This window comes from Trachinotus anak, unplaced genomic scaffold (genome assembly GCF_046630095.1).
Source record: "Trachinotus anak isolate AG129_WGS33_773 ecotype Australia unplaced genomic scaffold, CSIRO_AGI_Tana_v1 ptg000015l, whole genome shotgun sequence".
Classification (NCBI taxonomy): Eukaryota; Metazoa; Chordata; class Actinopteri; order Carangiformes; family Carangidae; genus Trachinotus; species Trachinotus anak.
The window spans coordinates 145246-157735 of NW_027273866.1; the positions used below are offsets into that span (position 1 = coordinate 145246).

At 42.3% G+C, this 12490-nt stretch overlaps 1 protein-coding gene across 1 annotated transcript; it reads left to right on the forward strand.

Moving 5' to 3' along the window:
- The first annotated feature begins 2067 nt into the window (after nt 1–2067).
- Nucleotides 2068–6953, forward strand: pax1a (paired box 1a). Its single transcript, XM_071498473.1, has 5 exons — nt 2068–2387; nt 3113–3733; nt 4815–4948; nt 5502–5718; nt 6311–6953. Exons 1-5 carry the CDS (start codon nt 2384–2386, stop codon nt 6409–6411), a joined length of 1077 nt encoding a protein of 358 aa, XP_071354574.1. The 5' UTR covers nt 2068–2383; the 3' UTR covers nt 6412–6953.
- Nucleotides 6954–12490: the final 5537 nt, after the last annotated feature.

Genomic DNA, 12490 nt, shown 5'->3' on the forward strand with positions numbered 1-12490 from the left:
AATAAAGAAAAAAAAAAAAACCAAAAACGAAATAACTGCTGTGAAGGCCTCATGCTAGTTCTGCTCCACTGCTGTGATAAATACCTGCAAGAATATTTGTGTTGATGTTTCTGCTCTTCCAGTTTTATAAAGACTGTCACATTATGTCAGAAAACGATTATTGGCTCGTCACTACAATTGATGCATTAACATGGAGAGAACACGGTTAAAGGAAAGCTTCGTGTCCCAGAGCTGCGGAGCCATAATACAGAAAAACGCACAAGCAGTAACGCAATTTATGATCAGCCTAATGCCTCTAAACAATAAAGCGGGGACATGGCTGAAGCCTAAATAACCTCCTCTCAGTTTAAAAAGCTAAACGTGTTAAATGCAAGGAAAATGTCAGACTTTTATTTTCTATTGAAACACGGCGACACGGGTTTCACCTACCCCGGGAGCAATGCACAAGTCAGAGAGGTGAGACTTCGTGCTGATGAAACCGTGTAGTTCCCGTGTTGTCCAGACGAGGGGAGTCCTGCCAGCCGAGCGGGGGAGAGGAGACACGGAGAGACACGGAGAGCAGAGGGGTGAGAGAGCGACAGTGACACAGGCACAGAGAGAGAGAGAGAGAGGCGGAGGAAGATCCGAAACACCGGTTATTCAAACAATCATTTCTCTGAAGTTTCCTCCAGTGCCCCGTGTGTCAGCAGCCTGCAACGCGAATGCAAATGCAGCATGCAAATCAGGATGTTTACTCTCTGGAAATTCAGACAAACTGAAAGCCCACAAAGAAAAGGGAAAAAAAAAAAAAAAAAAAAGTCCATCACCGGTATCTCACTTTAAAGCGAACCTAGAGCTCCTCTGACCCAAACCTGATGCTTTCCATGTGTCCCGCTCCCAGATCTGTGGATGGTGAAGTGGCCAGGAGACACAGAGGAGAGGAGAGGAGAGGGGTGGGGTGGTGAGGGGGTGTGGGTGGTGGTGGTGGTGAGGGGGGGGGGGGGGGGGGGGGGGGGGGTAAGGACACTGCACCTTGTTACCATTGGGTCGACTGTTAAGTTTTACAAGTAACGTTTTGCGAGCTTATAAACGATACCTTCTAAACTTGCACAGGAAACTCCGAAAACATGCTGTGATAATGTATGTCTGAGGAATCCAGTCGATATCCCATAGTCTGGGAGCGCTGCGATCTACAGAGGTATCGATTACATGAGCCCCTTCCCATGTTTGATGCTCTGACACCGGCTTATAAAAAGACCCCGGCTGCTGGGGTGCAAGTCTCCCTCCGCTCTGATGCTGCAGCGACTGGCCTGTGAAGGATCCACACCAGAAAAATAAATGCAATACAGCACAATGACCAAACAGCACTATTTTATTTTGTAAAAAAAAAAAAAAAAAAAAGCCATTTATGGAAAATGTATAAATGTTGTTTTTGTAGGACTGGCATGTAAACTACTGAGTCAGGATGGTACTGCCTTCCACATCATTTCTGTTGCATTTATTGGTGTTATTTTCAAGGAAGAGATTGCCTTTAAAAAAGCCTGCGTCATTCACTCATGGTTTTAAATTTACCAACTTGCACATAACTGTTTAAGTGAATCCCCCAACACACCACAGACCACAACTTCATCCATATTTCATACGAATCCTCTGAAGTAAAAGAGATTTAAAGCCTCACTTGCAAGCATGGCTATCAAATAAAGTGACTTATACAACTGGATCTTAATTACGCCCTCTCCTTTAATAATTCATACATTAATATTACTCCCCGTGAAGCACACTAACCATATATGTTACCAGTATTTATGGGAGCTGTAAAAAAAAAGTGGTTGAACTTTATTTCAGAGCTGAAAACATTGGTAACCAGTTCAGGAAGGACTGAGCTCCGCTGTCATGCTTGTGTATAACTCCTATCATGGATAAGTCCTCAGCAGAAGGCTGCATGTTGGATGAAACGTTTCCCTTTCTGCCACTTCCCCTATGCAAAATATTCAAGGAGGGCGCACGGCTCCAACCGGATGGGGTTTGCATTGGCTGACAGCGTTTCCAGCACAGGACGACCAATGAAACCAGAGCAGAGGTCTCGGCGTATAACAGCGAAGTTTGACGTGGAGAACGCGTCAAATTAATTCCAGCAAACTCCGGACTCCCCGGGATAACTTCAATTTGCTTTTATCGGATGAAGATCACTTTGGCGCCGTTGTCCCTTGCAGTCACTTGCTTCCAAAAAAAAAAAAAAAAGAGAAGGGGGCACGCTGCAGCCGGAGGAGAGTTTAAAGAGGTCTCTTTTCCCTCCGCTGGTGCTCATTCCTCAAGCTCCCCGTCCTCCTCTGCCTTCGCTCGGACGCGTTCAGCCATTTGAAAGGGCACCTACATTTCCCAGCATCTCCAGACATATAGGCAAATGGGTAAGGCTGCGTTACCATCTGCATGCTTCAGTGGCAGGGGGGCTTATGGAAGCGTGTCCGCACTCAGCACGCCTGCGTAAAGACAGAAATAAGCATTTGGGGTTTTTTTTTTTTTTTTTTCTCCAAGTTCACATTATGTGCAAAATGAAGAAGGTCTTTTGGCGACAGCGAGTCAAGTTTATTTCATGGTGGATTTTACCAGCTCTATCCAGCAGACACTGCTGTCTGCTTAAAGCTTTAAATCTTAAATGGAAACACACCACCAATTACCCTATGAGGAGCGTTTCTTTGAAGAGCTCCTGATGTCTATTCCTCAAGCTCGCCATTTTTGATGTTGTGTTTTTTTTTTTTTTTGTCTTGTGTGTGTGTGTGTACACGCAGGGATGGTGCAGGGTAAAGCACAGCCACTTTTTGTAAAGTTGCAAAATAGCGGTTACCAGCCAGTGGTTACCAGCCCGTGTAGGCTGACACTTGTGATACAACTTCATAACCTCAATTTACGGCGTGAACTACAGGAGCTGGCCTGTGTCAGCCCGGTGCACGCTGTGTATTCTGAGGTTGCCCTGTCCGTTACTGAGTGATCAATGTGAATATATATTTTGCGGCTGGCCACAAGGGATTTACATTGCTCACTTATGGAAATTCTCTTCTCGCTGGCTGTGTTAGTCAGACAGTGGCGCACCTCTGTGTAAATATGTAACGTGTGTGTCTCTATTCTCCTGCAGAGCAAACCTATGGAGAGGTGAACCAGTTAGGCGGCGTGTTCGTCAATGGGCGACCCCTGCCCAACGCCATACGGTTGAGAATAGTGGAGCTGGCTCAGCTCGGGATCAGACCCTGCGACATAAGCCGGCAACTGCGAGTCTCCCACGGCTGCGTGAGCAAGATTTTAGCGAGGTACAACGAGACGGGCTCCATCTTACCCGGTGCCATCGGTGGAAGCAAACCGCGGGTCACGACGCCGAACGTGGTGAAAAATATCAGGGAATACAAACAAAACGACCCCGGGATCTTTGCCTGGGAGATTCGGGACAGGCTTTTGGCAGATGGAGTTTGTGACAAGTACAATGTCCCGTCGGTTAGTTCGATCAGCAGGATTTTACGCAACAAGATTGGAAATCTGTCCCAGCCCAACCAGTATGAGAGCAGTAAGCAAGCCTCCGCGCAGGCCGGGCTCTCATACAACCACATATACCCTTACTCCTACCCCAACACCATGTCGCCTAAAATGAGCAGCCCTCCTGGAGTACCGGTGACGGCGGGGCATGTGAGCATATCCAGGGCCTGGCCTTCTGCACACACCGTCAGCAACATCCTCGGCATACGAGCCTTCATGGATCCTGCAGGTGAGGAGCCGCTTTCTGCTCTGTGACAAATCCTAGGCCTCTGCGTCTCAGTGCCACACACTTGAGCCCTGTAGCTCCCACTGTTGTCAAGTAGGAGCTGAATAAAGCTGTGCGGCTGGTTATTAGCGTGTTATTCTCTGTGATGAATTACCACCTCACTCCGCACAACCTGCTCCGGCAGCAGGCGGGACAGTGTGTCCATTAGAAGTCGTACAGGCCTCCGTTTCAACATTCAGCCAGAAGGCAGTAAGGCCAGTCTCAATAGGCCTTTTCATGGGATGATGCATTTGCAAACACCTTGCTCACCTGCTATATCCCCTCTAATCCTTCAAGTAGTCATTACAGCCATTTTTTTTCCCCGCCTGTCCTTCAGCCAGTGTTTTCATTCAGTGTTAAATGGCCCTGGACCAGTGCATTTTTGTGCCACAATGGCCAAATAATATTTTACATTTAATTAAAGGCATGTATGTACAATTACATATTAATATGTAATTTAAAAAATAATATATATATTTCTAATTGAAATAGCTCGATACTGTTATCCTTAAAAACCAGAATGACTTACTGCGTCTTTTACGCAAACATATGATAATAAAAATATAGGGTTTTATTGGCGATAGTAGGCTAAGCCGATACAATTATTAATATACATTATTACATGAAAGAGGAATATTATATAATATATATGCTGTTATAATAATATAAAACAATGCTGCTGTTTTATTTCAATTTTTTTTTTCATGAAGTTTAATGTCAGGCCTAAGTTTATAATGCACAAGTATCACAAACAATTACGCACCTAAATAATTATAATAATTATAATATAATATAACTATAATAACATATTTGTTTTAGTAGCCCTACCTTAAAAAGTATTTTAGAAAGGCCCAGGATTTTGAAAATTAAATCATAGCCCAGACAGGCTAATACGCAAAGTATTTTTGGAAATGGCTACAATTTCTATAATTAATTATGAACCTAAAAATATGACTGCACTGATTTTTTAAATCTTATTTATCTCACATTTTAGCTATTTTGCCTTTTATATATCTTTGACATGAAGTTACTGTTTCTAAATCAGCCATTGCTGGGACGGAGGGATATCCACCAAAAATGGAGGAGTGGAGTAGCGTCAACAGAGCAGCTTTCCCAGCGGCTCACACGGTCAACGGGATTGACAAGTCAGCCATTGACGCCGACATAAAATATGCTCAGGTAAAAAAAAAAAATGTATATGTGTATATATCTGTACAGCCTGTGAGGTTTCTACACCAAGACTGCACAAGCGTGCACAGTGTGTAGGCTACTCTACATCTGCGTTATTTTGCTGTCTTTACAGGAAACAGTCCAAATGTTTAGTGCCAAAATGGGCAGAGGCCACAAGTAAATGAGTGCTCTCGCTACAAAGGCCTGTGGCAGAGCTGTGAAACGTTTCCGTATATCAGGAGCCCTCAGACCGAGCCACATAAGGCCACAGGCTGCTGCTTGATAAGATTTTACCCCTGAGAGTCTCAGTGTTTTTTACTTGTGATTAAATGTGTCCCTGTGACAGAGAGGGGGAAACCTTCTTCTGTGAACCAACTTGTTTTATTTATGGAAAAATAAATGATAGTGAGGCTCATGTATTCCTCAGTTTGCTTCCCTCTGCTCCTCAGACGCCAATCTGTAAGACCCACTGCTGCAGCCATACGCCGCTGTCACACGCAGTTAGAGGTGCTGTGCGTTTGGGGGGGGTTGTGCTTATTTTGTCTCATCCGTTTGCCCGCAGCCTTCCTCGACATTGTCCAGTTACGTCTCGGCGTGTGCTTACTCTCCCACCAACCAGTACGGGGTGTACAGCGGGTCAGCGGGCGGCTACGTGGCCCCGGGCCACCACCACTGGCAGCCGCAGAGCCCGGCCCTGTCCCACCCAGGTGGCGGGATGGGGATGCACGCAGGGGAGATCCACTCGCCGATGGCCTTCAAGCACCAGCAGGCCCGAGAAGGTAGAGAGGACCACAGCTAAATGTGAAAACAGATGTTTTAAAAAATGTATTCTCTCTGGGCTGCAGTTGCTTTTTATTAGGTTTTTTTTTTCCACAGAGATAATAATAATTATCACTATCATTAATATTATAATCGAGGTCTCTTGTAGGCCTATCATATCAACTGAGATCCGGGGCGAGCTGTCTCTCTCCCTCCCCCGTTCCTTTCTCACGCACACACACTTTTGCAATAAGCACTGACCGCGACGAGTGTAAACATTTACCAAATCCCAAATGAAGTCTAATTATATGTCAATTATTAAATATTGACCTTCCAGACTTGGCCGGCGGTCTGCCAGGTGGTCCGAGGACATTTTACGCATGTAAAACAAAGGGAAATAAGCTTCATAAAAAAATAAATAAATAAATAAATAAAACAGCTTGTTAGTAAGTTTGCATCTCTGAATATTCTGGTCGTTAAATGCAGGTCAGACCTGCTGCAACTTGTAGGTGAAATGATTGACGTTAGGTGCGTTTATCTTGAGGAGTAAATAATCATTTGGATGAGAGGTTGCACGGACCCACGACTCTGTGTCTTCTCTGTGTTGTGCAGGAGACAGAAAACCCCCCAGCCCCCTGAGCAAGCAGCAGCAGCAGCAACATGAAGACTTGAACAGTGTGCATGGACTCAGTCTCCCTACCTCATCATCATAACCGGGACTTATACCACCTTAATTACCAGACCCATTTAACTGAACTCATTTCAACAACCCCAACAGTAAGTCTGAACACTAACGGCTTGTTCCCCCGGGTGTTTTGTAGCTTACAGTCAAACACAGGCCTTTTCACATGCATTATGAATACAGTATAGCTTTATCGGCCTTCAAGGCCATATGAATGTAAGCTTGCATGGATGTATCGGTGTCTCCCCTCATTGGTTGGTAGTTTTTTTTTTTTTCCTCCATTGAAATTCTTCTTGTTTCTAGACTGTATATTGTCTTATGGAGACTGCAGGATTAAAAAAAACACTTCTGCCCGTCCAGTCTGTCATCGATGTTTTATTATAAAACCAAGGGCAATTCTGTAACCCGCCATATATTCTATTAATTTGTGGCCATGATCTCGATCCTACAGTGACTCAACGATGTGAACAAAGAAAGAAATTGTCTAAATGTAAAATATTTGCCAAAGCTTTAATTATATATTTTTATAATTTCATTGTAAATATTCAAAAATAAAGGCTTTCTTAAATGCCATCCTATGGTCTCGCAGCCCACATTATTTCAGCAGAGGTGCACGGTTTGGCTCCTGCATGGTAGAACCGAAATTCGTTGCTTGTGTCTATTCATCAAAGTCCAGTGTTGATGAGATACGAGTTTAAAGATGGAGGAATACTGGAAATTCAAGTTGTGTGCTCACTCAAGTGCTTTTCGGTTGTACTGCAACCAGTGAAGGCCTCATCCTAGAATCACCTCGCCTTATTTCTGATCTTTACGCTTGTTGATCGCCTGGAATTTAGCTCTCCACACCTGCAGTTTATTCCATGGCCCTTCTTCCTGCTGGGGACGATGGAAACATGACTTTCTCTGCGTGGAAGTTTAATCTGGGCACTGGCAGCGACGATTTGTTTCCCCCGAGGCTTTAAATGGCCTAAAACAAGTTTTGCCCAATCATATAATTAAGCTTATGAACCAAATCTAAGCCTGTCTCAAATGAAAAAGGGTTTCGTAATTGGACTTATCTCCCGATGTCGACTATCAGAGCGACACGCCGATGTGTCACTACACCTCCACTTGGTGGGAAACGTGGTTTCTTTGCCCCGCAGTGGTCTCCGCAGGGGGGCTGCGTCCACTGATGCTATCGGAGCTGTAACTGATACCTGCCGTGATGGGAATCTGAGGGCTGATCACAGCGCTAATGAAGGGGAGCAGCTGACGGTGCAAATCCACCCACATGTTGCCTCCCGGGGAATCTTCTCCCGCATAGAAAGGACCAGAAATGTTCCCATAGAGGCCCATGAGCTCTACTCACCCCCTCTAAACTTTTTATTCCGGTGTCCTGTATATTTTGTTTACTCTGAGGAAAAGCCTCCTCACCGCTTTCTGCTGTGTGATCACATTTTCTGATGTCGCCTCTGTTTGTGCGCATTTCTGTAATAAGCCTGGTGCTTTTGTTATGGTGCCCATTCGACCCTGTGATGGTTTTATCCAATAATGCCAGCCTACCTAAAATATTGTGTATAATTACATCGCTTTGCACAATGCATAGATCTTTTCATATTAGGTATTATAATGTTATTATTGTAACCTGCCGTTATTTTGACAATATTGGTTTAACCCAGTAGAGGCCATACACAGTAAGTTTAAGGTGTTGTGTTGCCTTACGTTTTATTGACCTTACATTTGTTTATCTTTGAGGTCAGACCTATGTGAAAAAAGATTTAGTTTCATCATGTAGAATTAGCAAAAATTGAATTAACAAAATTAGATTTTCTTCTAATTAACAGCAGCGGCCCAAAACATAAAATAACATGTTGAGTTTGCCTTAAATCTAAAGCTCCCTTGTAACGTTTTATTTCTATCCTGATTGTGAATCAAAATCACAATTGAACTTTGATAATCTAAGTTTAAAAAAAAAAGTTTTTATGATTTTTTCAGTAGTTTATTAGCCCATTTGTCTGGGCAGCTTTGAACTCTAACAACTTGAATGAACTTTGTAAGTCCTGCACACAGCTGCTATCTCTGCTCTCTCTCACTGATGCAGGGGGGATGTGTGTGATACAGTAGGTTTAGTGACAGGCCCAGTTGAGCGTGGCTGAGCGAGCCTCAGCATTTCTGTGGTTTTTAACAGCACAGTCAGTGTGAATGCGATTTAGGGAGAAGTATTTTATGATGCTATTTTTATAACTTAGAATGACTCATTATGTAATGTTTGATGAAAATGTAGTTTTCCTACTGTTTTCTTCATAACCACAAAAACACACAGTTTTATCCAGTAATTTTCATTGGGTTCATCAAGAAATAGCTTGACTGGGTTTTCACTGAACTGAGATGAAGGTCACCCAACGTTGATTATATCTGTTTAAGTGATCACCGAAATCAGATTCAGGCTTTCTGACACTATCTAAAAGCAAAAGGTGATTGACTGAATGATATTTAATATAATGAGAGTTACAGTTTAGCAGTGAGTCGCCCTGAGACTGGAGGAAGGGTCAGTTTTGAGGGTAATAATATAACCTCTGCATTTGAATAATATTTATAGTTTTATTGCTGGTCTGTAGGTTGATTTCAAGTTAACGCTGGTGATTTCAAATCCACTTCCTTTTAAATAAATGAAGAAAAAAACCCCTACATTTGAAACTACTCCCACTGACAATCTTTGGACTCACTTGTAGTGGGGTTCTGTTTTCTTCATTCTGGCTATGGAAACAGAAATAAGCTCCAACTCAACTTGAACCAGCCCAAAACCAGAAAATATGCAATTCTTAATGAGGCAATACTGTAACATTTACTGTAATACATTGAAATTTTGTGGATCAAAAATGTAAAGATAAATGGATTTAACCCTCCACGTATGCCAGTAATTTGATATTAAATGTATGGCAATGACCAGCGTTTAGAGGTCTGTAGCAATATCTTTAAAGTGTGCATCTGTCTAATATCATGCTGCCTGATATGTACAGAAAATTATTTATGTTTATCTGCCATTTCTGAGACATTATCCTCAAACAGTTACACAGCTAAAGTCCTTTAAACAAGGTCCCAAACACACAGCACTGAGCTGTGACACTGATCAGGTTTAATAGCAAGTTATGGAGAACACCCTGGAATTTGGATGCCCTCTGAACTCTATTTTGCAGTCTCTGATTCCTTTCCCCTTTTGCAGTAAAATCCCAAAAGACTGAGTGTATCCAAACATTGAGATGGCCTATGAGTACACGCGCTCCCTGACTGGAGTCGTTCATGTTTTCCCGGATACTACTTGGGGTTCAGAAAACACTCCTTCATGGTGACGGGGTTACTTCCTGCGGGACCTATGGTCATCAATCAGGGCAGCAAGTGATACCCCCCACCGTGTCTTCTGCAGACCCTCTGTGTTGGAAGGGCAGCAGGTGGGCTGCTTCTAAATAAATATTTCCTATTTGTACAGGACACAAAACTTAATATTTATTTAATTTTTAGCGTAAATACTTTGAGATAGGTGCTACGAGACAACGTGCCACTTTTCAGCATCACCAATACAATTAGAATTTCAGTGTTTTTTAAATATTGTTCAAATAGTTCCCACTGACGCATCATTTAATTACTATTCACAAGGTAAAACTCCTGTCGTGGAACCATCTATATATATGTCTATTTCAATTTTTGAATGTCTCTATAAAACTATTTACCTACAATTTGTTGTTTTTACACTCTGGTGTGCAGAGTTATGGATGCTTATTTGGAGTTAAAGCTATTTACCTTACTTACGTGAAATTATTAGATTTGTAATCACATATTTTTAAAAACATACAATTTCTCCCTTTTGAGTACGACTGAAAACACAAGTGTGCAGATGCCCAGATTTAAACCCTGTACAGTGCTCTGATCCTTAAGTGTGTTACCTCTGCAACTTAAACTTGAAAGGATTCTCAGATACCACAAGCTTAAACAGATACTTGGAGAGATGGATGGGGACATGGCCTCCTTGATCCTAATGGATATGATATTAAGCACCATTCATAATCCAAGCAGCAGTGAAATGGTGACAGAGATTCCTTAAAAAGCAACAACAGGCGCTGCTATCTTCATCTGCAACAATTCATCAATGTCTGCCATGTGTACAGGAGGGATTGAGTGTTCTTTACAGACCAAAGTTCAGTTTATGTCTTTGACACTTTGCTGGGTATGATTTAAGACATTTTACATTATCTCTGCTTTTTGTGATGAAGGGGGGAAATACCCCAGGTTGGCCAGGAGTCATTCGTTCACTCTGCCTCTGCACCACTGAAAATCAACAAGAGAGCATCTCAGGACAGGCGACACGGCAGGCCAGACAGGTCTTGAAAAAAGCAAAGAAAGATACGCAAGAAACCTTTTAAAAAGAGAGTGGCAAGTTGGCAAAGTATCACGTTTTGAAAAGAGGGCCAGTGCCTGCAGTTCTCATGTCTAAAATTTCAAATGAATTGACTTGCCATGGAAACGCAGTGAATGCAAACATGGACAATGCTGGAACATGTACCTGCCACGCTCTTTGACAAGCTGGGTGTAATTTTTTGACAAGCATGTGAGAAAATAAGTCATAAATGAAAATTCTGCTCGTAGCTGCCAGCATAATGTTTACACTGTGTGACAGCATTTGATGCATTTAGTGAAAAGACAGAGAATGTAAAGCAGCAAGTTATACAGGCTCAAAGACTATACAGATCCATAGTGACATTTTGTTATTAGTTGAATTTGTAAGTGACGCATTTATGTTTTTACCACCCAAAACTAAAACACCAAAGCAACGGGTCCATGACGATGTCATCCTTGTAATGCAATCACCATTGACTGTTTTTTTCCCCCATTGACTGTCCACAGGATTTCCAAGCAGGCAGAGTTACAGCTCTGTAGTCTAGAGGATGATAAATGTCTCCCTCCCATGTTCTTACTTGCTCCGCCAGCTCACCACATCAACCAGAGGCTCTAAAAGCAAAAGGGACAGAGACATGATGATGACATTTGGCTTTCTAAATGAAAACGTATCATTTCACATTTGCTCTCAGGAGATTCTGCCGCTTTTGGTCCTCGGAGGATACAGCAACACAGCAATAAAGAGAATAACCACAGGATCACATTGGATTTCAGAGCCCAGCTTTGATTATTACATACAGATGACTAAAAGAGCATGAAATTATGTTTGCAAACACAATTAAAATGAACTCTTTGAAAGCACTGCCCCTGAAAGCAAGCATATTTTTTGTCAAACTGGAGGAGTGCTTGTAATTTGTGTGTATTGTCAGTAATCGGTATGTAAATATCAGCGTCTAGAAGAGTGTGTAGTCTTCTACTGGAAAGTCAAAATACAGACTGTCATAATGGAAATTTGTCAGCAGTTTTGTAGTGGAAGGCTATTTTAGTGACGTTCTGGGCAAAGACAGAGACAGTCCTCAGGATCCTCTCTAATTTGTGGAGACTATAGAATTAATGTTCTGCCCGACTGCCCATCTGTGATTTATTTAAAGTGAGCCGAGACATATACTGTGCTAAATGCTGCTACACACATGCCAAATGCTACCAGCTAAAAAAAAAAAAAAAAAAAAAAAAAAAAAACCTATAAGGCGTTGGATTTAAGTGTTGCCTTCAAGTTCATTTTTGGCTCAAATTCGTATTAGGTGATAATAAGATGATGACTCTTCTCCCAAATATGTGAGTGGTAAACCACCATACTGTCTGTTGGTTTATGGAGGGAAAATCCTGCCTGAAGCTCAGTTGGAGCTTTGGAATGATTGAAAAGATGTTTCTGGACGTTGTACCTTGATGCACTGGAATATGCTTAGTAACAAAATAAGGGTATTCTTATTCAATGTTAGACCTGATATTATTCTATACTTCTGTTTTTGTCAACAAATCCCATAAAAGGACCAAAACCAACAAAGTGTCTTACTATTTTGTGACCTTCCTACCCTCAGTGGCTCTCAGCCCAAATGTGTTCCTACTGAAGACATAAACATGGGCCACAAATATACACTTAATAATAAATGTCCTCCTAAATCTTGTATATCGGATGTATACTAATCTTGTATAAGTGTAATTTGGCACTCTTCAAGAGA